Source organism: Vulpes lagopus, chromosome 4 (genome assembly GCF_018345385.1).
Source record: "Vulpes lagopus strain Blue_001 chromosome 4, ASM1834538v1, whole genome shotgun sequence".
Lineage (NCBI taxonomy): Eukaryota > Metazoa > Chordata > Mammalia > Carnivora > Canidae > Vulpes > Vulpes lagopus.
Window position 1 is genome coordinate 117,305,117 of NC_054827.1, and position 26,846 is coordinate 117,331,962.

General features: G+C 51.5%; 1 protein-coding gene across 5 annotated transcripts in view; it reads right to left on the reverse strand.

Moving 5' to 3' along the window:
- The window catches only part of ARNT2 (aryl hydrocarbon receptor nuclear translocator 2), a 157,317-nt gene that overhangs the window by 94,498 nt on the left and 35,973 nt on the right, over positions 1 to 26,846 (reverse strand). For all 5 annotated transcript variants that reach the window (XM_041752488.1, XM_041752487.1, XM_041752490.1 and 2 more), the window contains exons 2-5: positions 20,722 to 20,836; positions 14,335 to 14,382; positions 6,310 to 6,523; positions 2,078 to 2,291 (exon numbers count right to left, since the gene is read on the reverse strand). In XM_041752488.1, the coding sequence (XP_041608422.1) occupies positions 2,078 to 2,291; positions 6,310 to 6,523; positions 14,335 to 14,382; positions 20,722 to 20,836 (591 nt within the window). The remainder of the gene's footprint in view (positions 1 to 2,077; positions 2,292 to 6,309; positions 6,524 to 14,334; positions 14,383 to 20,721; positions 20,837 to 26,846) is intronic.

The window sequence follows — 26,846 nt, forward strand, 5'->3', positions numbered from 1 at the left end:
CCGGTGAGTCAGTTAGCTAAACCCACGGCCAGAGCCTGACCTCCCCCTGACCACTGCTCCCCCCACCACCTGCCCCAGCCAGAGCTCCTGACAGGGTTTCAAAAAGCCACATCCTGTGGTCAAACACAGAAGTCTAGGGAAAGTAGGGAAAGACAGCTCTTTCCGGAGAAGGTGATTTCAGCTGTCAACAGTTCCTGCTTGATTTATTTTCCTTTTCATATCCCTCTGGAATGTTTAATTTTGTAAAGTGTCTTCCTTAGAGTTTCTACATGGGGCTCTGTAATTCAGCTCAGGGATGGGCCAGCAGAGTGCATCTCTCCGAGTCGTTTGACCCATGCATGGAGTCCGGCCAGGCCAGGTGCCACCATCACGAGATGCCAAGGGGAACACAGCACAGACCCCGTCCTCCCACCTCCACTCCCTACCCTCTCTCTCCTCTTATGCCACACTGATACCTACACCCAGAACGTTCCTAGGATCATCCAGAAACGGTTATATTTCTGTCGCTTCTGAAAACATTCAACTTTGTCTTATCACAAGTGTTAGAGGCTGGCCTCTGTCCACTAAAATTTCGTATATTGAAGCCCTAAACCCCAGAACCTCAGAATGTGACTGTATTTGGAGATGGAGCCCTTAAGGGGATCATTCATGTCAAAAAGAGTCATGAGAGTGGGGCCCTAATCTCCTACGACTGGCGTCCTCACAGGAGGAGAGATACTAGGGCTGTCTGAGCATAAAGCAGACCATGTGAGGACACAGCGAGCAGGTGCCATCGACAAGCCAAGGAGAGAGGCCCAGGAGAAACCAAACCTGCCAACATCTGGATCTTGGACTTCTGAAGTTTCTGCTGTTGAAGCCACCTTCTCTGGTATTTTTTATAGCAGCCCTAGTAGACTAGTACGATCGGTGAAGCACTGACTCCCTCACTGACCAGGCTTCGGCTGAATGCCGACAGTGTGTAAAGCACAGAGTGAGGTTCTGCAGGCAGACACAGAAGTAAATGAAGATCCAGCTTCTCTCGATACCTCAGAGAACTGACAGCACAAATATATCTACCGTATGGCGGAATGCAAATATTACGGTACAGTCAGCCCTACTATCACACTTGTTTTGAAAATGCAAGTTTGTTCCCATGTGATTGATCTCTTGCGGAACAATTTGAGTATAATGTGAATTTTATGTTTGCTTACACATGATTTTGTCTGCAAGAAACACTAGACAGATAAAGAAAAGCGCACCCAGCTGAACCGAGCCACACAGACACACAAACGTATGCACCTTAGACTCCCACCAGCTCCCCCACGTTGTCATGTTACAAACAATCTCATCGTATCTGCAGTCACAACTTTCTTTTGACTTCTAACTTAAGACTATGCTTGTACCACTGCACAAAAACTCACAAGAGGAAACCCTTCCAAGACTCACCTCCACAAGTATATTTCATGCCAGTCTCAAGATCCAGGGTCACATGTACACTTAGATTTATGAATTTCTTAACTGTTTAATGTGTAAAATCATGCTCCCATCTCTACTAGGTTCCTCTTCTTATTTTTAACTGTCAGTGATTCATTTTTGACTGTGTGGTCCTTCCTAACCCATTTCTTCCCCATAAGCCCTGCAGTTTTTATTTCAAGCTTCTGTACCCTGCAGTGATTTCTAGGAACACGCATGCTGCACTACAGAAGAACGGACTTTATTTAAATGTTGCAGTAATGAACTCCATTGCAGGGAACTAAAGCCTAGGTATTAAATGTCTATAATCAAGATCACACACATAATTAAATACTTGAGGCATAAACCTCATTACTGAATATGTGGTTCTGGCTAATGTAGCAATATCGCCTCCTAGTGACAACAGCCCCTAATTGCAGGTGAAGTATAGGAAAAAAGAATCCTGTATTAAAAACAATTTTAAAAATGTTACAGGATAAATGAAGCCATTGCACAAGCCAGGTCACATATACGCCCTCAAGTCAAATATATGTCCAGCTTTACCTGATCTCCAGCTTTCTGATCTGTTTACTGAAAGGCATTTGTCTCCAGGGTCAAAGAGCCTCCTGGAAGGAGGCACACTGACCTGTCATTGAATTCTCTGAGGTGCACAGCTGCTCTCTCAGCTTCTCCACGTCGTCAGGATGCACTTGTTCATACAGGGTGCTCCCAAACCACTCTGACTGGGGCTGGTTCAGAACAGGGGTGACGGAGTCAGACACATAAATCACTCGTCCTGTCTCTGCCGCTACAACAAACAGAAATCCATCGGCTGCTTCAAGGATGAGGTGCTTCAGTTCCTGGGAAGAAAACCTCCAAGATTAGGACAGAGCACTGACAAACCCAGTCCAATTAAATTCTCTTATTAGCAAACTGTAACTTTTGTTCACTCACTGTGACACAAAATAGTTTAAAAAACTTTGATAGCTTTTTTTATTGAAAAATAAGCTTAAAAATGCACAAAGCTTGTCCTAGCTCTAAGAGACAGCTACTGCAAACAATGTTGGCCCTGACTTAACCAGCTGTCTCTTAGGTAGAGAGGAAACTTATAGCCTGGGGGATGGAAAACAAGGAGTGATCGTCAGAATGTGTTGGGCTACCAGAGGTGTGAGCAGCCTGAACCTACAGATTCAAACTGCAGCCACATCACTAGGGCACAAGAAGGGCCCAGCACACAGTGCTCGGTACAAAAGGTGCTGCTGGAAGGAGGGCAGGGGAAGAGAAAGGACAGTCTCCCAGCTTCTGCTCCCACACCAGTGGTGCACTACTGCTCCTACTCTTCCCTCACTCCGAGCTGAATGCTGGCAGGGGATGCGAGAGTATCTCCTTACATTTGTGCATCTGTCAAACTTCCAGAATTCCCTAATGGTCTCTCAGAGCGATGTTGGAAGGAAGCAGGGCACACAGCACTGTCCATTTCACTTTACAATAAAAAGAGAAGTTAGGGGTACCAGCCCTGGGGTCACATTGACTCACTGGGCTCTGGATCGTCAGTAAAGGCGGGAAGGAAGCTGCCTGGAATCAATGGAGGGGCAGCAGGACGCCCTGCCATCATCCCAGGAGGGGCATGAGTCAACTTTGTTAAAAGATGTCCTTTCTTTACCTGAAGGCAGCTCAAGTGTGGCAGCCTACCATGTCATTCTCACATTAAGCTCAAGGCAACGGACTCTGTTCTTCTCAGGATTGAGGAGCTAACTCTCCCACGTGCCCCTGCACCCACAGTGTGCCGCCAAACACCCCACACACTGATGATGTTCCAAAGAACAAAGGGATCCTCCTGGGTCAGCAGCTGGCAAACACTTCTTGCTGGGAATCCTTTGTTCAGATGTCACCTGACACGGAAGCCCCCCTGAAACACCAATCCTGTGCTAGCTGCACAGATGCAAAAGGTGGGAATCTGACGCAACTGGCTCTCTGCCCCAGGGCACTCCAGGGACCCAAAAATCAGAAAATGGGGGTGTGCTGGGGAGCAGAATGTGGGGAGCTCTGAGCCCCTGGCAAGGTCAGAATCCATACCTCCTCCAACTGGGAAACTAGGGCAGAGGGAGACGATACAGCCTTTTCTAAGGAAAAGTTTATTTTGTCCATTTCTCTTGCTTTGTACCTCCACTTTGTGTCTCCCAGCCACACACTTAGTTCAGAGAATGGGTCAGCAGTTTTATTTTCAGTATTAGAAGAACTTCCAACAGGAAGGACTGTAAAAAATGGAGCAGGATGTCTGGGAAAGTGGTGAATTCTGTGTACTGGAGGACACGGGCTGAGGGCTGTGAGAAGGTTTATAGGATGGAGCCTCACCTTCATCACGGCCCCTCTGCCTACACTCCCCTACCCCCACCCCCAGTTTTGTCTTCATGGGGCCTGTCACTCGTGACCAAGGTCCTGTGCCCCTGCCCCTCTGGTTAGACCACCAGGAAGGCTGAGAGTGTGGGTGCTGGAGGAAAAGAAGGCTGTCATCCACAGCTCTTCACTCAGCCGTTACCATCCTCAGCTTCCGTCTCTTCACATGGTTTTTCAGTGGGTTTTTGTGAGGTTAAACGAGGTCTTGTCAACAATCATATGATTTCACTCATATGTGGAATTTAAGAAACAAAACAGAGGATCATAAGGGCAAGGGAGGGAAAAACAAAACAAGACAAAATCAGAGAGGGAGACAAACCATAAGAGACTCTTAATTATAGAAAACAAACTGAGGGTCACTGGAGGGGACGGGGTGGGGGAATGGGATCACTGGGGGATGGGCATTCAGGAGGGCACAATGGGATGAGCACTGGGTGTTACAAGCAATGGATGAATCACTGACCGCTACCTCTGAAACTAATAATACACTGTATGTTAATTGAATTTAAATAAAATTAAATTAAAAAAAAAAAAGTGAGGTCTTGTGTGTAGAGGCTTAGTAAGGGCTTGGCACACAGTTGGTGCTTAATAGATGTAACTAACATCAACCACATGCCAAGGAAGGGAGAGAGAAATATGGGCGGACTTGTCAAACTCACATAACTGCCTTCTCTCCTCACTTCCTAATCCCCGGTCATAAGGATGAGGGGGTTCATTTCAAATATGGACCTGGCAGGACCTTTCTGAATTAAAGAAACGCAGATAAAAAGCACTGTTCTTATCGCAGTGGCTAGAGGGTGCGGAAGGCGGTTCTGTCCCATTCCCTGCCTGCAATTCCCCTTGGTTACCATGGGCACGGGATCCTACAGCCACAGGAGGTGGGGGCTTCCCCTTGTCCCCTCTGGAGGGGAGACGGGGCTGGGCACCAGGCCCCAACTGCCAGGCTCTCCGTCCCCCTGGCCAAGGTCCCAGCACAGTCACACCTCCTCACACCTGTGAGGCCAGGCACCCTGTGGCCTCCCGGATTGGGGGGGGAGGGCACAGAGTTGGCAAGTCCTTGGGTGCTCTGTGCTGCCGGGCAGGCAGTCACCCGCATCCACTCCTTCTCCTTGTCCTGTTTCTGAACTTCACCCCCTGACAGGATCAGGTCCCAGCCCAGCAGAGCAGACGGTTCTGTCTCCAGACTCGTCTCTTGCTCCTGTGCCCATGTTCCCCTCGTGTCAAGCCCATGCTTCCCATCTCTCTGCCCATACTCTGGGGCGCCCTCATAACCCAGCCCCACTGCAGAGCCCCAGTGACAAGCCATGTGCTCCAGGGCTTGTGAGATTCCCCCTTGCTGGGGGGCTCTACACCCTCCTGTACCCCTCCTGAGCACATCCCTCCGCTGCCCACCCTGTATCCACCACCATGCACCGAGAACTTTCTGATCCATCATCCCATTTATCCTGCAAAAGCCCTCAGGGTCGGGGAGGCAGGAAGCTCCTACTGGTTTCAAAGACAAGCAAGCTGAGGCTCAGCATTTGTGGATTTGTCCTCAAGTGGTGCACAGGACACGGCTGAGAGGACACAAGCCTTCGGCTCACGTAGTGGTTTGCAACATCTGTCAAATACCATCCCATCAGCCACTCCGTGCCTTCACTCCTCCCAACAGTTCAGGAACCAGCACAGGGCAGCACCAGTGGCTCAGCGGTTTAATGCCGCCTTCAGCCCAGTGCATGATCCTGGAGACCCAGGGTCGAGTCCCATGTTAGACTCCCTGCATGGAGCCTGCTTCTCCCTCTGCCTGTGTCTCTGCCTTTCTCTCTCTCTCTCTCTCTCTCTCTCTCTCTCTCTCTCTCTGTCTCTCATGAATAAATAAATAAAATCTTAAAAAAAAAAAAAAAAAAAGAACCAGCACTGCTGTTCAAAGTGTGGCTCTGGGGCCGAACCAACCTATGCCGACTGTGGGCTGTGCTGCTGAGCAGTGAGTGGACAGAGTCCAGGCCACCTGCTGACCCTCTCTATGCCACAGTTTCCTTATCTACATAGCAGGGACAAATACTAGTGGCTTCTCCCTTGGCTAGGACAAGGAGTAAGTGGAAAAATGCCCAGAGAGAAAGGACAAAATCTGGCTCGGTGCTAGCCATGGTGATCCTGTCACCACGACCCCCATGATTGCCCCCAGACTGCCGCCAGGATGGCACCGGCACCCCAGCACAGCACAGCAGGCTTCCTACGGCCTTTCTCTCACGGCAGCACAGTAAGCATGCCGTCCAGATGCTCAGCAGACTTTTCAGGGATGCCTCATTAGGATAGACAGGAAACATAAAAGCAAAAGATGCCAAGGTTAGCCAAACACTGCTGTGAAGAAAGGAGGTAAAATCTCCTGATTGCACCTGTTCCTCAACCTTTAGCCTGGTCCCTGCATAGCTTATCTCATCCCGGTGACAATTACTCTGTCCCCTCCCCCAGTGACATAACCCGGGGCGGGTGATGCGGTACCTGCTCTGTCAGGAAGGAAGGCTTGTAGGCGCCGTCGGTGGATTTGTTCCCTGTGCCCCTCATGGACTTCATGTGGGAGACAGCCATGCGCAGGATGGTGAGCTTGTCCGGCTTGCGGGCCAGCGCGCTGCACGTGGGCACCATGTCCGACAGCTCCGTGATGTACTGCGTCATCTTGTTCCGCCGCCGCCTCTCGATCTCGCTGTGGTTCTCTCTTCCCGAAAGCACAAGAAGAGGGGGCGGGGGAAGAGACACGTCAGACCAGGGGCAACTACCTCACAGGATAAATGGCACATCCGTTAGCGCCAAGTGACCAGCAGACACGCTGCCTTGGGCCAGCTGGTGCTCTGAACACACGCGAGCTCGGCTGCTCAGACACCTCGGTGAGACTTTTGTCTCTGCACCCAGGCTTCTCCAGGAGCCTCTGGCTCACCTCGAAATGTGTCCCAAACCTTCCCATTTCTCCCACGCACCCCAGGGCTCTTCTCTAGGTACAGAAGACTGAAGCATTACCCTTTGGCCTGGGAGGTGAACCCAGCGTGCTCTCCACGTGCACACCTGAGTCTCCACGTGGGGGGCACATGCCCACACGCTGAATGGAGTGATGTTCTGCACGGATATGAGCCTTCCTTTGGCCCCAGAGTGAGAAGCATCACGTGGCCTTGCCATCCTCCTGTCACTAAGTAGACAGCGAGGCTGCAGACCGACTCCACGGAAGGCTGTGAACACACCTCTGCTCTGGGCCCCGCACATCCTCTACAGCTCCGGGGTAGAGCAGGTGCATCCCTGGCTCATTAAACAGCACGAGGCCAATTACAATTTCAACAGCACTGTGAAGGATTCCTGACTTCCATCTCTGTGGTGTGTTAAAATGGAAAACTTGCAGACAGGATGGTCGAATGTTTTTATCTTGGTATTACTACCTTTAGGATGAAAGAGCTCTGCTCTACAACACTGGCACGAAGCTGTTACTTGGGTTTATTTTTATTTTTTTTATTTTTATTTTTTTTTGATGGGGCAAACCCCAAAGGCCTTTTTAAAAACTACTGAGAGCTTGGTGGGGATGTTACTTGGGTTTAAAAAATATTCTGGAAAGACACGAGACGTCTGTTATAGGATTTAGGGTTTCACGGGTGCTCCGGGTGTGAGACACATACAGCAAATAAAGAACCACATTGGGCAAGGCCACCTGCATGTGCCGCCTGTACTGAGTAGGCCAAGAACCCATCCTCCCCACCGGGCAGTAGACGGGCTGTCAGCACAGTCACATGCCAGCTGCATGGCAGCCGCGTACCCAGGCTGAGGGCTTTGCACAGCACCAGCACACACCAAGCGTGCCTGCAGCTGAGCTCAGGCACTGGTGCGAGCTGACCCAGGCAGCCCAGTGGGCACCTTCCACCCACTTGATCTGAGGAGCACTGAGCCAGGCACCCAGAGGGGAAATGAGGATTGCCCACTCCCATCCTCCATCTGCAGGGGTACAGCTCATGAGGATGGTGAGGCAGCATCTTGCATAGTAGAAATGAGGCAGGATGAAACACTGTGGAAGGCACGTGGAACACAAAAACCACAGGGCAGAAGCAGAAAGGACAGAAGCGGTGGCCCAGAGGGCACAGGGGCTGGAGGGGTGGGCGGCGACCTGGCAACGGGACCAGGAGGTGTATTCTGGGAGGAGACCAGCAGGATCAGAAAAGCGCAGGAGGGCAGGATGGAGGGCAGGCCTCGGATGGGAAGGCAGTGAAGAACGGGGAGCGTGAGAAGTGGGGGTGCTTCCCGACCCCATCGGGAAAGCTGGGAGAACCCACAAGCCAACAGCTGAGCAACGGGAGCAGTGCAAATGCCCGGAGGCAGCACCAGGGCTCCTGCTCTTCGGGGCAGACACAGGGGCAGAGACAAATGGCTCTCGGGTAAGAGGTAACCACAGAAAGGGGATGGAGGCAATTCCAGGGAAGGGGGCACTTGGTCGGGGGGGATCCCACGTGCTCCAACCAACACAGATCCTGCCCTGGAAGATTCAAGACTTCCTCTTACTTCTCTCCACCATTCCTAAGTGGGTACAGAAGTCATGGGAGCCCACCCTGAACCGGCCTTCCTCACCATCCCTGTACCTATGCCCTGCACCGTGCACCTCTCACAGGAGGCGCAGGGGGTGCTGGTTGGGGACCCAGGAAAGGCTGGGTGAGCTTGCTCTAGGGTGGTCTCCCTCCAAGGCCTCAGTTTGTAGACAGTGTGAGAGAATGCTGTCCAGGGCTGCAGGAAGTCTGGCCTCTTGGGAGGGTGGTCAGGATGCAGGATGCATTCCTGCTGGGAACCCTGGAGGAGCTTCCCTCTCATCTCTTGCCCAGAGGCACTGGGAAGGCTAATATGCAGCCTCCTCCCTGATGGCAGGAAGGGAGCCTGTATCTTGCTGGGCTTGCAGGGAACACCCTTCCTGTCTTGGCCATCTTGCCCTGGGCAGGAGCACAGGCAGCAGGGCGGAACACCAGGAGAGCCGTGAAGGCCTGTGAAAGCCATTTTGTGCAGCTTCACAACAAGGCTAGCTGAGGGCCCTGTGGGAAGATCTGTGGAGGCAGATCCAGTTGGGAGGCGTCCCTTACTAGGCTTCTCTAGAAGGGGCAAAGGATGTTCCCTCCATGGGAAGGAGGCAGGCACCCTGCCCTTGGGAGCCATGCAAGGCACTTTTCTGCAAGGCAGCTGGAAGGTACCCACACATCTAAGCTGAAGATAAGGTTCCCGTGTGACCCAGAGAGGTGGGGAGGAAAAAGCCCCAATCCTCCAAAGATGGGGCAAAACCCAGCCTCTTATCACCCTGTCCCCAGCAGGACACACCCCCTCCATGTTTATACAGCAGCTTCCAGCTCACCAGGGCCTCAGTGATCACTGCATCTGCCCGCCCCCCCCCCCCCCCCGCCCGCTCCCTCCCACTCCCCGCCCTACTACAGCCCTGCCACCCTCTGTGGAAGAGGGGCCTGAGGCTCAGGGAGGTGCTGACTCAGCAGGACCCGAGCCAGCCTCCTCAATGGTGTGCTCACTGGTCCTGGATCTAGAGCCAAAAGGCACCCCCCAACCCAACTCCCCGAGAGGCTAAGATAGCTAAGGCATCACGGGAGGGAAATGCCTGGCAGCTTCCAGAGAGACACAGCCCAGGATGCCCTAGGACCCCAGGAATGCCCTCCTCCTCCAGCAAAGTCCTGCAAGGTTCACCTCTGCAGGACAGAAATAGGGGTGGGCAGCTGGACAAAGTAAAGAAGGCATCAAGACCACATCAATCACACGAGTGCCCAACATCTCCCCCGAAGAGAAGGCCGGCCCACACCCGCCTGCGGTGAGAGAGTAGGCTCCACTGGAAACAGATTCCCAAGCCTTTTCCCCCTGATCCTAACCCCAAGCCACAGAAACAGGAATCTCAACCAAACTCCCCACTCATCTGGGTGTTCGTGGGCCACTCTCTGCCAAGTTCTACCCAGCTCATCTGCAACACCTTTCTGGTTCACGAGAGCTGAGGATGCTGAGGCATAGTCTAGAAAGTCCGGAAATGTTCATCTTGGGTCAGCTGAACCTCTTCGTGCTGTCAAGAGAGCTCACACGGCCAATGCATGTGACCCACACGACAGAAGACAACCCTTGCTCCTTCCTGGCCATCCTCCCCGCATCGAAACTACTTCCAGCATCTTCCCACCTAGAAACAAAAGACCCAGCTTTCTAAGCTAAGATGGACAGACTAAGAATTCTGGGGAAAAACAATCCTCCACTTTTTCTGCCCGCCAAGCAGATATTTTCCCCTTATCAATGAGGTTTCCATCATCATACCCATAAACGAAACAAGGTGAGTTAATTTAGATGCAAAGATGGGGCACCTGGGTGGCTCGATTGGTTGAGCATCTGCCTTCAGCTCAAGTCATGATCTCCAGGTCCTGGGATCGAGTCCCATATCAGGCTCCCTGCTCAGTAGGGAAACTGCTTCTCCCTCTCCTCTGCCCCTCCCCCTGCTCATGCACTCACTCTCAAACAAATAAAATAAGTTCAGACAGAAAGATTAAAAGTAAAATATCACCACAATCTATAAAGCCAAAAAAAAAAAAGTATAAGAGCATAAATACCACACAGAATCAAGCTGAAAGTATCAAAATAAGTGGGATGAAAAATAAAAAGCCAACCATGTGGAAACTTGCCTATTGTGAATATCCTTACTTTTGGGTAACGTTAGAGGCTCACTGGCTGAACTCTACAAAATATAAGCCGTAACTCTTGACGGGCACAGTCGGGTGCTGCAAGCGCTGCAGGAAATAGACAAGTCACACAGACGGGACCTCAGGAAGGTCACGTAGACCCATTCACTGAAGGATGAGAGACACCATTAAATCTACAGGGTTTTGGGTTTCAAGCTTACCAGTCACTGCAAACCCATGGCTGCGTTCACAGCCACAGACCTGAGAGCACCTGCAGGGTCACTGGAGTGTTTGGAGAAAGGGTATAGAATGAGTCTAAATACGGCAAGGTTGATACCATGCCGTGACCAGAATGACAGGTTTGGGAGTGAGTGCTCGGTTGCTCCAAAGTTGTAAATCTAATACGAAAAATAATTATTTTTCATGTTTTTATTCCTTTTGTTTAATGAACTGCTGCACCCATACGCATGCATGTGTACACACCTATGTAAATCACATGAAGAATGCGGGATGTGACAGCTCCGGGATGTCAGCCATCCCACCTATGCAACAATATTCACACCACTTCCCACCGGAGGTGGCTGATCCCAGCTGCAGGCTTGGGAAGAAATCCCAGGACTCACCAGAAAATGTGCCACCTGGAGTGGGAGCCGTGCAGGGAGGAAGCTCAGGTCCTGAGCCATGGACCAGGAGGAAGGAGTCTACCCTCTCCTCTGCTGGGGCTGCAGGCCTTGCTGGGCAGGATGGGTCCTCATCTCCACCCCCCCAGGTCAGCCAGAGCCACCCACTCAGCGCTGGGACTAGGGGGCTCATGCTGGCCTCCCCAAAGGAGGCTCTGCCCCATGACCACCTGCCAGGGAGACTTGTCTTTGGAGAAACACTTTCTGGTGTGTGATGGGTTTTCCCAGAGACAGAGAGCCCATCACCCTCCACTGTTAGGGTCTGTGACTGGACCCCAGGAATTCCCAGAGGTGGCCATGAGGTCAGGCTGCCCTTCCCAGACACAGCCTTGGGAAGAAAGGTCACTCTACACCCCTGCTCCTCCTGCGCCACCTGGGCCCACCTCGTCTCTTCTACCCTCGAGACCTTTGTCACCGTCCCCCATGGGCTGCACCTGCGGACACCAGGATGTATGGGCACCCTGCACCAGCATGCCCAGCAGCCTCAGGGCAAGGGGGGACAAATCCTCTCTACTGTCCCCTCCCTTCTGCCCAGGAGCCTTCCCTCCTGTGGCAGAGCTCAGCTGAATCCTCATCTGGGGTGCAGAGGCCACAGGCTGTGCCTGAGCCAGGAGTGTGGGTGATCCAGGATTCCAAGGATATCAAAAGAGAAAGAGACGGAAGAGCTGCAGACCCAGGTTGCCGCCACAGACTGCAGGCCGAGGTGGCTCCATCTGGTGAGCATACGGTTAGCCTTCACTCTCCTGTGTGATCAACCCTCGTGCCCTTCCGGCTCCTGGCCTCACCCCGGCCACATTGGAGCCGGGGCTGTAGCTCAACCTCTGCAGCTGTCCTGTCCTCAACATCAACCACCCAGCCGGCTGTTCCTCTGCTGCACCTGCCTGGTTCCCCCGCCCTGAGTCCTGTGAAATCAGCATCCCTCCCTGTACCAAGCAGTTGGCTGTGGGTCTGAGAAAACTGACCAACTTACCTCCTGTGTGACTGTGGCCATACTTCCCAGATAAAAACCGAGACATGGGTCTGATGATGGGTAGGATGATGGAATTTTGGACCACCCCTGAGAAAAGCTGGGAAAGCTAGCTGAACAAACATGAGTGGACGGAAGTCATGGCTCAGCACCCTGGTCAGCTTCTGAGTCACAAAACTGCACCGGGTGCTGCACCTCTGCCACCCTCTCTTCCCGGGCCGCCCTGGACAGGCTTCTTGGGGCTGCCTGTAAGCAGGGGGTGGAGAGGTGGGGGGGTGGAAGTGGCTCCAGGCGTGCCGTGCACCACGCTGGCAGGAGACCCTCTGGACGGGACCTCTGGCAGCAGCCACTGGCCGAGTGGGGGGGAGATATTCTCTGTGGCAACCCCAACCCCGAGTGACTTAGCTGCACCCCCTGGCTGACTACCCCACCAGGAGGCAGTGGTGCAGCCCCGCGCTCTTCCACACTCAACCCCTAAGTACCTGCATATGTCACAAACACGTCCCACCCTCTCCTCTTGTTTTTAATGTGTGGAGGGAAGGCTGTGGCTCGCAGAAGCCTGGGTCTGAACCATGTAAAAATGGACTTGCTGACAGCCTTATGAGACCACTGCCTGAAGTCTAAGGTTTGTTTCTTAATGATGGGCCTTCCTACAGTAAGCTCTTTGTATCCTGCACTGTGATTTCATCACCGACACCGATCTTCGATGTCAAGCAAACGTCACTCTGCGTCTCTCCTCTTCTCTGTCCCAAGACCTCAGAAATCACCATTTCCTGAGCTCCACACCGTCTGGAATGTTATCTTGAAGGGGAATCTGACCCAGAGATATGAGGAGTGAGTGTCTCCTCAAGAAGGGGGTGGTGTGCAGCAAGCGTGGACGCGGAGAGGCAGGCACGTGTCCCATCTCCACGGCTGGTTCTGTTTTGGGAACAAAGCACTCCCTGTAAGGAAAGCTTTTCCCAGGAAATGGGTGGACATCTATGCTGCAGCCCCATTCGCACCAAGGGAAAACACACACTTCTGTTATCGAAACTGATGTCTTGTTTTGATTAGAAGCTCTGGGGTCATTAGAGAGTAGAGTATTCTCCGTCTCCTGTCTGCTCTCTCCCCAGAGCTGACATGGAGGATGGAGGGAACAGCTTTTGGGGAGGACGGTGCACAAGGGCAGTATGTTCACTAGGGACGTACAGACCCTGGGAGGCCCAGGCACAGCAATGGACACAGGTGTCCCTTTGGTTTGGGGCAAAGCGCACTCAGTTCACAGCCACCCCTGTGAGCCAAGCACAGTGGAGAGGTCAGGGGACCCGGGGCTCCCCACGGACATCATTTGTCTAGAACTTTGGAAAAAGAACGAAGGCCGTCAATCTGAATTGTGAGGTGTAGACACTAGAGGAAGTGTCACCCAGGACCAGGAATTGGGAATGCCTGGAGGTGGGGTGGGATATCCAGCAGGCCCCTCGTAAGCAGACTGAGTACACACGGGCACTTTCTAAAATCCGCGAAATGATCCATGATTCTCTCTCAACACTGCCAAACCTCATACTGAACTTAAACAAAACAAAAACAAAAATAAAAATAAAAAAGAAAGAGAGAGAGAGAGGAAGAGAAAGGAAGAGGTACGAACCGAGGGTCTGTGCCTACCTCGTCTGTCCCATACATGATGTGCTGACTGACACCAGCACCTGCACCCCACTGTCCTTTCTGGGACATGGTGTGCCCTCAGGGCAGTCCCCCCAGCCCGGTCACCACGCTGTCCTGTGGCTGGTGATGACAAGGCTCTTAGGACCTCCCAGTGCAGTTCTGCAGCCTGCATCCAGGACGTGGCCACCCTGTTGCCCCAGGTGTCCCCTTATCATCCATGGTAGGAATAGGGGCTGTATCTTGAGCGTTTTTTCTAAACTTGAGCTCTAGTCTATCTTTTAAAAACGAGTCTGTAGAACTTAGAAGTCACTGTTTAGTTTAAAGAGCCAGCAGAGCTAATACCTCATCAGTTAACTTTGGAGGCCCACCATCCGCCCTTGGTGACCTGACACCATGGTCTCAGCTGGGGTGCTCCTGTCCCTGGATCAAACGTGGGCACAGGACAAGGGTGTCAGACTACAGGCAATGGCTTTTTCAGTGACAGAAGACACTGAAGTCCCTGCGTGTTCCCCTATGGGGATGGCTGGTGTTGGCTTCCTGAAATCCAAGGAACGTAAAGTAAACTCACCTCGAAAATTTGCTGGGCCCTTCACCATCTTCATCGTCAAAGTCCATCCTGAAAAGCCAAGAGCACGAGGAGATGCATTACAGACAGAACATTTCACGGGTGACACGAGCTGCTGGCAACCCAACCTCATTCGGTTGGACAGACGCTGCACAGTTCCAACAGTTGGCAGTGCAAAAAATCGCCACCTGTACGTGGTCAGCACATAGGTTTGGGATGAGGAGGGGCCAAGAAAAGGCCTCAGTGTGAGCGCCATTCCTTACTCCATTGGGAACTCATGCAACCGTGTGGCGGCATCAACCTGTGACCTCAGGGCCACGCACAGGCTGCCAGCCACTTGCTGGGCTCAACGTTCCCTGTACCCTAGCAATGCTGGGGGCTCCTGTTCCTCTCTACATCTTTTATTCCACACAGACGCCACATGTTGCACTGTATTTTGTGGTATATCGTCAGCACGCTCACAGAGCTCTAAGGCAGGATGCTTTAAGGGCGATAAAGGGATTAGCACAGACTGTGCTGCTTGGGCGTGTGGCTCCACATGAGTCAAAGAGAAAAGGGCATCTAGGGCCACTATCCCCTAATGTCTAAACCTGAATAAATGCATGTGGAGGGAGAAACAGTGACCTGAGGCCTGAGCTGCTCAAAGTACCTGCCTGTTCTTTGAAACTCACCCAATACTCAGAACCCACCTCCTGGGCCTCTCAGTACAAATATAACACAGAAGGTCTTGATAGGTATTTGTTTAACTAATACCCCAAACTCCTTTTCTCCAAATGCCAACCATCTCTGAGGTCAATTAATGTTACCCTGGAAGACGCCGGGGTAATGAATTAGCATTAGCTGTACCCAGAATCTTCCAAGAACAAAACAAGAAACACTACGGATGTCCTGGCTCCCCTGGACATTCAGGGTGAGGCGGCTCCTCAGAGAAAACTGTCCCAGAGCCACTGCATCATCTGTCCCGTCCTCGGTGGGACCAAGGGGCCAAGTGAGGTGCAGTCCTGTGGACTCCACGCAGAGGGGATGCCAGCCCGCCTGTCAGCCAGCACTCAGAGCAGCTCAGCACAGCATGGACAGTGTGCTGGCCTCAAGGGAACTGACCCCATCTCCGGCTCTGGGTGGGTAATGGTGACCTGAGCAAGGTATGGGATGCCCCAGCCACTGGGAATGGCCAGGGTGCAAAGGCAGAGCTCTTTGTATCCTGCACTATGATTTCATCACCGACACTGATCTTCGATGTCAAGCAAACGTCACTCTGCATCTCTCCTCTCCACACAGGAGAGGTCCCCATGAGAGAAACAGTATTCCTTCTCTGGGCTGCGGGGAACTTAGGGACTAGAATCAGGGCAAAGGAGTATTTTCTTCTTTAAAACGCTATCATTCGTTTGGTTTGGTTTTGCTTTATGTGGAGGGTGGCCAGAGTCCTAATCCAGGCATCTGTTCATTTTGGGATGACCCAAAGGGACCCAAGGCCAGTTTGGAATCCCTCATTTCCAGGCAGGTGGGCCACACTAGCTGCTAGGAACAGAACAAAAGATATTAGATGAGAGTAGGGGCAACAACAATTTTAACTAAATACCCAGGACAGGGGAGGTGGGGTGGAAAAGTGGTCAGGAAGGGAAGGGAGAGTTAAAGACCATGTGCACACTGTTGCCAAGACAGACACACAGCCCCCGTTGTGGTCTGGGCAGCCAGGCACCAGGCCGCTGCTGCACAGTCATCTGTGTCATGGGCAAGAGGGAGCCACATGCATGACTTTCCAAATGGAGCAAAGCCATCAATATCCTGCAGAATCATGAAGCCACCACCTCACCTTTTACCAGAAGTGACAGCTGGGCAAGCCCACCAAAAATGCTGCTCCCGAGGTTCCCCCCCACCCCACCCCCCACCTACAGAGCTGCAGAGCCACACTGCCACCCAGTGCTCACCGGGGGAAACAGGGATGGTGCTGTCCACACAGAGATGACTTAACCTCCGGGCCTGTCACACATTTCAGAGCTAAGGAAAACAAAGCGCATTTTCGAAATTCCTAAGGATGTATGTAAGCATTCAGCAAAGCCTTGAGTGAGTGTGAGATGTATGGTTATCTCTAAAATGCCCGTCAGCAAGTTGACGGGAGTGTGATAATTGGGGTCCTGCAAGATGCCATGTGTTAGTCAGCCCCCCGGACTCATCCTGCATGATTTTTGGGGTATTTAGGGTGAAAAAGCATCCCAGTTTTCCCGGACTCAGGATTCTCAGGATGCGGGACTTCAGTGCTAAAACTGGGAAAGCCCCAGGCCAAATCAGGATGATGGGTCACCCCAGTTTTCGTAAAGATAGCTCCATTTTTTCCCCGGACCCTGGTAATGCCAACAGGCGGGGACGTGAGCCATCTGGGTGGAGCACGCAGTCCCAGTTGAGGGCAGGTCAGCCGGTTCCGTGGAGCAAGCCAAGGGTATAAGGAAGTCAGCGGGGAGCTCAGGGACCAGGATCAGTCTACAAAAAATTAGAGACCATGAAACCATGCCTCCCCATTTGTGCATATGTAATCGCACATGTGCAGTGACCAAATTCTGTAATTTGGAGGAGTACACTATGGGGTGAGCCCAGAAGATAAACCAGTCCACAAACGACTGGTCAGACCCTCAGGATAACTTACTTGACCCCACGAGTCTCACTGCTCATCAGCTACAGAGGAAAACCCAATTCCTGGGGACATGGGGTCTTCAGCACTTCCCAGGACACTACCTTCAGGTGTCTGTCACCGCTGCTAATCCCCTACTTTAAACACGACTCCAATAGCTAGGCTTATTTCTTCTGCTGCAAAAATTCTAAGTAAATCATCCTTTGTTTTATGTTCTTTATGTGCCTCTACTATACTGAAGCATCTGGATAATAAAAGAGAGAAGTCAAGATATGACTTTGAAATCCTACTGTATTCACTTTACAGAATTCGGTACAACACGTGGATGATCTAAGACACTTCAAAAAATGGGCTAAAAATGCACCACCTCACTTTCCTGTCAATGGGCAAGAATCCTTACCTCAATAAAATACCAGAAAAGGCATTTCCGAGCTTGTAATTAGTTAAGAGTGAGTGATGTGAGTCCCCAGGACAGAGCTTGGGTAACAGTAATGAATTATCTGAGGTGAGTCATCAGATGAGATGTACTCAGGCTCTTAGAAGAAGGGAGATGCCGTGCTGATAGGCAGGTCCCAGAGTGGTACTGCCGGAGGACCCCGGGCCAGCTCTAGGCTCCTGCTCACAACAAGGGAGGTCACAGGTGCAGAAACACCCGTCCTCCAGAGCCTGGACCAGCCAGCAGGGCTGCAGCCCTGCCAGATCTAAGCGCACAAACGCTCACCAAGTGAGACACACATTTACAAGGATACGATGTTTCTATGACCACATTCCCCCTGCTGTGGATGGAGACACTGGTGTTAAGACAGCCCAACACTGGGCTCCAAGATGGGGTTGAAGGGACTGGCCTGGCTCTGCCCACCACCACCACCAAACCAAGGCTGGTTCTGGGGGCCAGTGTCCCCTTCACCAGAAGTGTGTCCCTCCCACCCTGGCTCTGGAATCAGGGAGGTCTCGACAGAAGGGAACAAGGTGACTTGCTTCATCTCATCTTTCCCACACATGTGGAATCACTTTTCAGAGAATCTGAAACTCCTGAGCCCTTATCTCCTTGTGTCCTGGCTGCTAGCAGGGTGCTCAGCATGCTGCAGGCTCCTGGAGAAGGACATTCGCACCTTAGGGAGCTGCAGGGATAGGCTAGGCAGATCCAAACCCTGCCCAGGACCAGCTCCCCAGGGCTTTGAAGCTCTGGGAAGGATGCATGGCTTTCCCTGGAAACTGGGTTAGGGACTGGGGCAGCAAGAAGACCCTGGCCTTTGTGGCCTTCCCGCCACCGATGCCCTCTCTCTCATTACCTTCCTCTCTCCGTGTCTCTCCAGAGCCCCACATTCCCAGGGAAGAGGCAGCGCCTTTAGCTAAGTGTTTAGGAGGTGATCAGGTGTTATCGGGAGCAGATCCACAGCGTAAAATGCCAGCTGCAAGGATAACTCTGGAAACAGCCTGTGCAAATGCACATTTCCTTGCATAGACATGGAGGATAGGCCTCTAAGTCACTGGAGTTGAGCAAAAGGAACCACAGTTTGCTTGCTCCCTCCCTGGGACAGGGGAAAGGAAGAAGGCACATTCCCCAGGAATGAGGACCTGGGGGGACAGGTCTCTGGTCTGTCCTTAAGGGCTGACACCTTGTCTACACTATTGACCAGCGTGTCAGTAGTCCTTGTCCCTCCTCATGAATCTCTCCAGTGTCTGTGATGTCTGACTTCCTTAGCTGGAGGTGGTATGGCCTCAGGCTCTGTCCCCTACCACCCCGGGTCCCCTCTACCTCCCATGGATGCTGAGTGTGTGTATATGTGTGTATGTGTGTGTATGTGTGTGTATGTGTGTATATGTGTGTGTGAGATCTGCTAGGGAAGGGACAGCTGGGGACAACTTCCTCAGGAAAGCCTGATCCATGGTCTGATCACCAGCCAGGGTGGCAAACAGAAGTCAGGGTGTTAAGTGGGCTGGGGTCAGCTTCAGCCCCCTGCGGCCCAGCCCTGAGCACAGACCCCCCCCCAACACCGTGTAGTGGGGTGGGGGGCAGGAACACCTGGTGGAGGCTCAGAACCGGCCCCCCAGCACAGAGGGGCTGTTCTCCCTGTAAAGATGAGGCTGCACCTGAGCATGGTTGCCTGGCCCTGACCCCACTGCCCTCTCCATCCCTGTACCAGCTTCTTTTAAAAAAGTACTGGCCAATCACAGAGCTCTGTCTCCAGGGAATGGAAATGAGGGAACATGCACATTTAAAATAATTTTAAAACTCTTGGCATCTGTAAAAAAAAGTTAGCAAGTTGACGTGTTAACAGCACCTGCCTCCCTGCAACAGTGAGAGAGCACCGAGCTTGGTGCCCCGTTTGCCCAAAGAGCTAATTCGGAAGGGACTGTAGGTGATTTGCAATGAGCCCTGGAACGGGTCTGTGGAGTTGCACCCCAGGGCCCAACTCGGTCACTGTGGGCCTGCTCTGGGGACCCTGACTCTGTCACTGTGGGTCTACCCTGGGGACCAGCCCTTGGGGGTCACCGAACCCACTGCAGCAGGGCCCAGGGAGTGAGCCCTGAACCAGGGGGAGAGCTGGTGCAGCCACGAAGCTGCTTCTCAGCCTCTCCCACTCTCTCAGTATGTATCCAAATCTGAGCCCCTCCTTTAAAGACCGTGTAGTGCACATAGCACTTCCACCATCTAGAATGATCTAGAAACACAGTGCGGAACACACTGTCCATCCTGGCTGCACTGCACTCCAGACCATCCTGCATGCCTGTCCCCTGATGCCTCTTCCAGAGTCATGCCAGGTAGAGGAGCAGAGGGTCTGGAAGGAGGACGGTGGGCAGGCCTGGGGCTGGGGGCAGTGTGTCCCGCACTCCCGGGGAGCCCTGTGCTGTCAGAAATGGCACTAGGGGGACAGGCTGATTCTACTTCATGAGAAACCTTATCAGAGATTTCAGTGAGAATCACACTGATTTGGTGCAGAGTAGGGCTGGGCAACGGACAGGGTCTGAAAATGTCAGTCTTGTTGTCCCTGCAAGGATTTTTGTTAGCTGGCGGGCGTTTTGTTTTGTTAAGATTTTATTTATTTATTTGACAGAGAGACAGAGAGAGAGAGAGAGAGAGAGAGAGCAGAGCCAAGGCAGCAGCATAGGGAGAGGGAGAAGCAGGCTCCTCACTGAGCAGGGAGCCCAATGTGGGGTTCAATTCCAGGACCCCTGAGCCGAAGGCAGATGCTTCACCGACTCAGCCCCTCAAGCGCCCCTGGCTGGTGTTTGAGATCTACGTCTGAAGCTACAGGAGCCACACTCCTGAGTAGATGGGGTTTTTGGATCCATTAGCCCAAGGGCGATATGTTTGTGATCCCCCCAGCATTGAACCGTACCAGAGTCAGCAGAGACTGGCTGCAGGACCCAAGAGCACTGAGGGGTGGGAGGTGGGGACCCTCACTGCCCACAGGGGCTAGAACTCAGGCCTGGAGCACTGCCCTCCACTGATGGCTGGTATGCTCAGGCAGGGGTACTTGTGAGCTCCCCCCACTCCCGGAGATGGCCTGAGCAAGGCCCAGCAGGACCACAAAGCACCTCCTGGCCACAAGGACAAGCAAACAGAAGGCCCCAGCTGGGGGCTGGGGCGGACACTCAGACAAATCACATGCATACTTAGGGATCTTGCAAAATCTAAACAGCATGCAAACTGCTGAGCTTTTATTCTCCAGGAGGGGGAGAGACAGTATTTCCCTAACAGGTCAAGAGTGTTGCTCAACATGTAGTAAGCCCGGTTCCTGGAAATGCTGTTTGCTTACCCAGAACGGCGCTTTCCTCCACGGGCGGGCATGGCCCCAGCCATCCTCACCTGGCCAGTGGCCGCCATGGGGGCAACGGGCAATGTCACCGATCCTGGGATGTCTGAAGCCATTTCTGGAATTCAGCAAAGAAGAGAGGTTTTATCAATGCCAAGCAAGCCCAGGAACAAGAGAGGTGTCCAGCGTACCAGACGCAGCACGTGGAAGGAGAGCCCAAAGCCCTGGGGCCGCTCTGCCCACATCAGTTATGTGACTCGGGTGAGCCCTTTCTCCAGCTGGGCTCTGCCTTTCTCCTTTGGAAAAAGACCCCTACCCCAGGCAGCACCCCCATGCTTAGTTTAGGTGGTTAAAAAGAGCACAGATGTGTAGCTTTCATAAGGGACTCCTGGCCACCTGGAGGCAGGTAAGCCTTCACAGATCCAGGCAGCATGGCCTGAGCCTGAGCGGAAGGAGTCACCGCAAGAGCAACAAGTGGTAATCCAGATGGAGCAAACCCACCGGGAGTCAGGGATTCACCCCCTGTGGCTGGGGCCCCAATGCTCAGCCTTCACCCTGGGCACTCGTCTTCAGGTGAAAGGCTGTTCCCCATTCTGAATTTGGACTCAGAACCCTGAATATAGGGCCCCATGTGGTCCCACCTTTCATGAGGACAGCAGGGAGCATTGCTACAGGCTGCATGATGGGCCTCCCTGGCTTCTCCAAGGCCAGGCCTCCCCAGGCCTCTCTGGCCTCCCCATAGCTGGGCCTCCCCAGGGCACATAATAATTTACAGAATAAGCAGTCTGGCATTAGGAGAGCAGTCCTTCCCTATGCTTGGCTATACTAATGCATCATTTCTTCTGAGCTGGACGCTTCTTTCTGTAAGCTAGTTAGGACAAGGTCAAGCATTCCCAATTTCAAAGAAACCACATAGTTCAAGGGTTTCTCCTTCCTACTTTGGGGAAGGTTCCTGAACTCAGGAACCCTTTCCTAAGAATATTAAATGGCAAAAATAAATATTCAGGCATCCTGTCTGAATCTGCTTCTTGTCCTGGAGAGAAACTGTCCCAGGCCTGCCCTCGCTCATCTCAGAAGGAAAGCAGCAGATGACAAAAACCTATTTCAAGAAGACGGGTTAGGACCAGTATGGGGACCTAGGCCCTCGTCAGGGGCACAGTGGTGCTGACATGAGGTCTCTGCCCTCTGCCCCCTTCCAGAAATCAGGGAGGCGCCGGACAGCTGCCCCACGTAGCATCGAGAGACATCGTGTTTAAAAAACACACTCTACGATCAACTCAAACTCATCCACTAAAAGCTTCTGAAGGAGAATTTTCTACTACTAACAAATGACATCTTAATTTAGCTGCCCTACTCTGTTCACAAAAACTAGAGAGCTATTATAGTTACTGTTTTTTTTTTTTAAACCAATGTATACACTGGAAAGTGCTCAAGGTGAAAAAAAAAATTCCTTTCTTAAAGTAATCCTCTCCCCTTTCAACAATTACTATACTGGATGTGTGACAGCTAGACAGGATTAGCAGGGCAACCCTGTGACCTCGCCATCTGCTGCCACTGATAAGAAATCTGTGTTTCTTCTGCAATGGCGACTGAAACAGATTAAGTCCATGAAAGCCCCAAAACTGAGGGCAGGATTGCCGCCAGCACAAACACAGGAGAAAACGAAAGTCCCCACTTCCCAAAATAAACCACGGAGAACATCAGTCCCTTAAAATCCTCCGAGGAAAAGTGTTCCACAGTCAACCAAGTTAGGAAAAGCCACACACTCATCCCCTCCTTAGAGATTCCAATATCCTTTAGAAAGGTACTGAGAAGTCCTATATCAGAATGTTTGTTTAACTGTTTAGACCAGCATGTCATAAAAGTGGCGGTGGGAAGGCAGGGGGACAAAGTATAGTTTAGCCAAATGATAGTCATCCAATTTTATTTTGGGAAAACAAAAATACTGTTTGGTTAACACAAGTTACAGACAGTAAAGCTCCATGAAACCCAGATACGGGACAAGAGCTCAAGAGCACCCACTGTCCACTCCTCCCCTCGCACGGATGAGGGAAGCAAGAGAAAGAGACCAGGTGGTTTGCACAAGTGCCACGCTTGGTCAGGGCAAGGCAGGTCCGATCTCCCTGGCATGTCGGCATCCAATCTGCTCCCTGGAACGCCACTCCAGGGCTCGGCCTCCTCTGCCCAGCAGAAGGGCCAGCTGTGTGAGGGCAGGCCCACAACCAGCCTGACTCCATAGATCCCAAGGAACACACCCCAGAGCCCTCCAAGCTTGGGCCGGAGACCAGTGGACACCAGCAGTCTCTACTGTGGGGACACAGTGCACTTCATGAAGGTGACGTGGCAGGTGTGCTAAGACAGCCCAAATCTTCACAGGCAACATGCACCTGTCATACAGTCAATGCGTTTCGGCATGGGTGGGGCAGGGGGGGCAAATGAGCCCCAGGCATAGGTGTATCACATCACAGTGTGAAGATGAGGCTCCCACCCGGCCTGCAAAGGGTGCGCTGAAGCAGTAACACGCAGGTGGCAGCAGCCCAGCCTTCAGGAAGGTTCTGTCCTCCCAGAATTCAGCGTTTCTTCCTTATCTGTGTGTACAACCTCCTTTTGTAATAAAGATAGTAGAGCTTTGTTGTATGGACTGAAAATATTTTACAACATATTTTTTTTCCAATTTGTCACTTGCCTTTTAGATTGAGAGTTTTTTTTTTTTTTTTTTTTTAATACCAGAGAAAGCATTAAGAGGTAGAGTTTGAAGAAGATGCACTGGTCAGCTCAGGCCGGGGTAACAAAACACCACAGGCAGGTGCTCGTTTGAGACAAAAGGCATCTGATTGGTCATAGTTTGGGGCTGGGAAGTCCAAGATCAAGAAGCCAGCCAATTCCACTCCTGGTGGCAACCCTCTCCCTGGTTTACAGACAGCCACCTCTTCTGTGCAGCTTTGTGTGTCTTCCCCTCGAAAGGCCACCAGGCCCTAGGGCCCTACTCTTATGACCTCACCTCACCTTAATTATTGCCTGAAAGCTCTATCTCCAAATTCAATTACAGTGGGGGTGAGGGCGGCAACATAGGAATTTGGGGAGACACAATTCAGTCCCCAGTGGAACAGAAGGGAAATTGTCCTAACCTTCGTTCATTCAGGAATCCTTCTCCCTGTAAGCGCTGTGATGCGCCCTCTGTCCTACACTGGATTTGACCACAGAACACTCCCAGAGCATCAATTTCTTTGCCAATTACCTAGTTGTCTGTGCTTGCTTTTGTGGCAACGTCATACAGTACCTAGTGACAGACCTTCACCCACCACTCTTACCATCCATAATTACCTTTATCCGTCTTTCGGGCCTATTCTTCCATTTAAATTCCATAATACTGGGGCACCTGAGTGGCTCAGTGGGTCAAGCTTCTGACTCTCGGTTTTGGCTCAGGTCGTGTTCTCAAGGTCAGGAGCTCGACCCCCAGCCCTGCATCTGTCTCTGCACTCAGGGCTCAGCTCAGAGTCTGCTTGAGATTCCCTCCCCCCACCACAGCAGCAAAGGAGCCTCTGTCCTCCCCACCCTGGCTGTTCTGTGTGTCACCCTGTCAAAATGCACATGCCTGGTTGAAGAGTTAATAGTGTTGTCACCCTGTGTCCTGCCATTCCACCAAATTCTTATATTTGTTCTAATCACTTCTGATGAATTCTTGTGAACTTTCTGAGTTCACAAAGCCTGTGGACTCCAAATAAGGATCCTGTGCTCTCATTTCCACAGTAAAACGTTTAATCTCTTTTTCATGCCTTTTTTCATTAGCCAGACCTTCCAGGACAATATTTAGTAATAATGGCCTAGAGCCGAGTCACACAAGACCATGGGGCTTTACCATCAAACATGCCTGGTGTCAAATCACAATGCAACACTTCCCAGTTCTAAGAGTGATCAGGCCACCCCTAGTCAAAGAGTCATGATAATTTACTTTGAAGAGTCCTTTTAAAAATTAAGAATAATGCATATGAAGAGCCTAACACAGTACCTGAGGGGAAAAAAATACTAGTCAAGAAACAATGATTAAAATGATCATAATTTTATGATGATGCTTGTTTAAGATAAAAAATCAGCTCCCATTCCTATTTTTTAAGGTATATTTCAGGAATAGACATCTCATTTTATCAAATGTGATTTTGGTAACTGAAATAGTGTTTTAGATACCAAATAAGCTAAATGGAAGTTGCAATCAGTGAGACTAAAATTCACTCTAAAGGTTAAACTTCAGTGTCTTTTACAAGCCACCCTTAGTGCATTCAAATAAAAAAAAAATTACAAAAACATGTGTCTCTTCTCTGTAACCTATGCCTGCATCCACCCATGGGATCAGCTATCAGCCTTCCTTGGAAAAGTGAATACTTGCTCCCCAAATCTGGCAACTTTTTTTTTTAAAAAAGATTTTATTTATCTGAGAGAGGGAGTAAGAGCACAAGCAGGGGGAAGGGCAGAGGGAGAGGGAGAAGCAGACTCCCCCCTGAGCAGGGAGCCCGATGTGGGGCTCAATCCCAGGACCCCAGAATCATGACCTGAGCCAAAGGCAGACACCGCACCGACTGAGCCCCGTAGGCACCCCTCTGGCAACTTTTCTATAGGACTCGAATATAGCTGAGCATAACTCCTGGGATGTCCATTCAGGGAAGGTGGGTGGAGGAAGGTCTCTCGCCAGGTCCGAGGTGAGGGTCCCCAAGGGGCAGGCCTTGAAGTAGCCCTGTAAGCACACTGAGATTTGCTTCAGGGCTTTTTTTTTTTTTTAAAGATTTTATTTATTTATTCATGAGAGACACAGAGAGAGGCAAAGACACAGGCAGAGAGAGAAGCAGGCTCCATGCAGGGAGCCCAATGCGGGACTTGATCCTGGGACTCCAGGATCATGCCCTGGGTGCCTTCACACCCAGAAGACAGGCACTTAACCGCTGAGCCACCCAGGCATTCCTGCTTCAGGGCTTCTGAATTTCACTGCAAAATGAAGAGAAGTGGAACCCGCACAGTGCACTGGACAGAAGGCAAATCATCTGTGGGTGTCCACAACCCTCCCCTGCCCTGCGGGGTACACATGAGCTCTGCCTTCCTGAAGCTGGAGTTGGCAGCACAGATCCTGAGACCTGAGAGGGTCCTGGGGGTGTGTGTGTATGGGTCATATGCACAGGAAAAGACCAGAAGACAAACACAAGGACACCAACATGTTAAATCTGGCTATTTCTGTGGCAGGAATCATAGGTGGGTTTTATGTTCTCCTAAAAACTCTTTTTGTTTTTGAATACAGGTTTTTTTTTTTTTTCCAATGACTGTAAGTTACTTTGATGTGAGGGTAATAGTGTGTTAATTTAATGACCACAACTAGAATGATAAACATCTTTAAAGGGTTTGGGGTGGAAAACACAGTAAAAAGCATATAATGATAAAAACCTTATATGCAAATAATTAAAATATTTCTGTATAGAAATGGTAGAGTGTATGTGGGGTGCCAGCTATGTTCTGAGCTCTTCACACGTGCTCTGCATCCCCCCTACAGGACAGGTACAAAGTCAGCCCACTTTATAGATGAGGGAAGTGGGCAGAGAGAGGTAGATGTCATGTCCTGGGCACACGGCCAGTGACGGGCCACACATTCTCTCATGTTTGGCCAGCGACTCTGGGGCCCTCGCCCCTTAGGGTGCTCAGACAGAGGCTGGGCAACCAGCAGGCCTTCCACTCGGGCAGCAAGAGACGTCCTAAGGCCCAGATTCTAAAGCACAGGCCCACACGGAGTTCTGTGCCATGCAGGAGACCTTCATGTTTTGGGGTCACTCCACCAAGACACGGGGTCATGGGCAAGCAACCTATTATCCTTCCTAAGCTGCAGAGTCTCCATCTATGAAGTAAGGAGTTCTCCTGCATTTTGCACAGTTATTTGGGGGTATAACGAAAGTCACTTACTTGAGATGCCTGGCAGAAATAATTTCCACTCTGTTCTTTTATTTTCCTCCAAGAGAATTTTTTTAAGATTTTATTTATTTTTTCATGAGGCACAGAGAGAGAGAGAGAGAGAGAATGAGAGAGAGAGAGAGAGGCAGAGACACAGGCAGAGGGAGAAGCAGGCTCCATGCAGGGAGCCCAACGTGGGACTC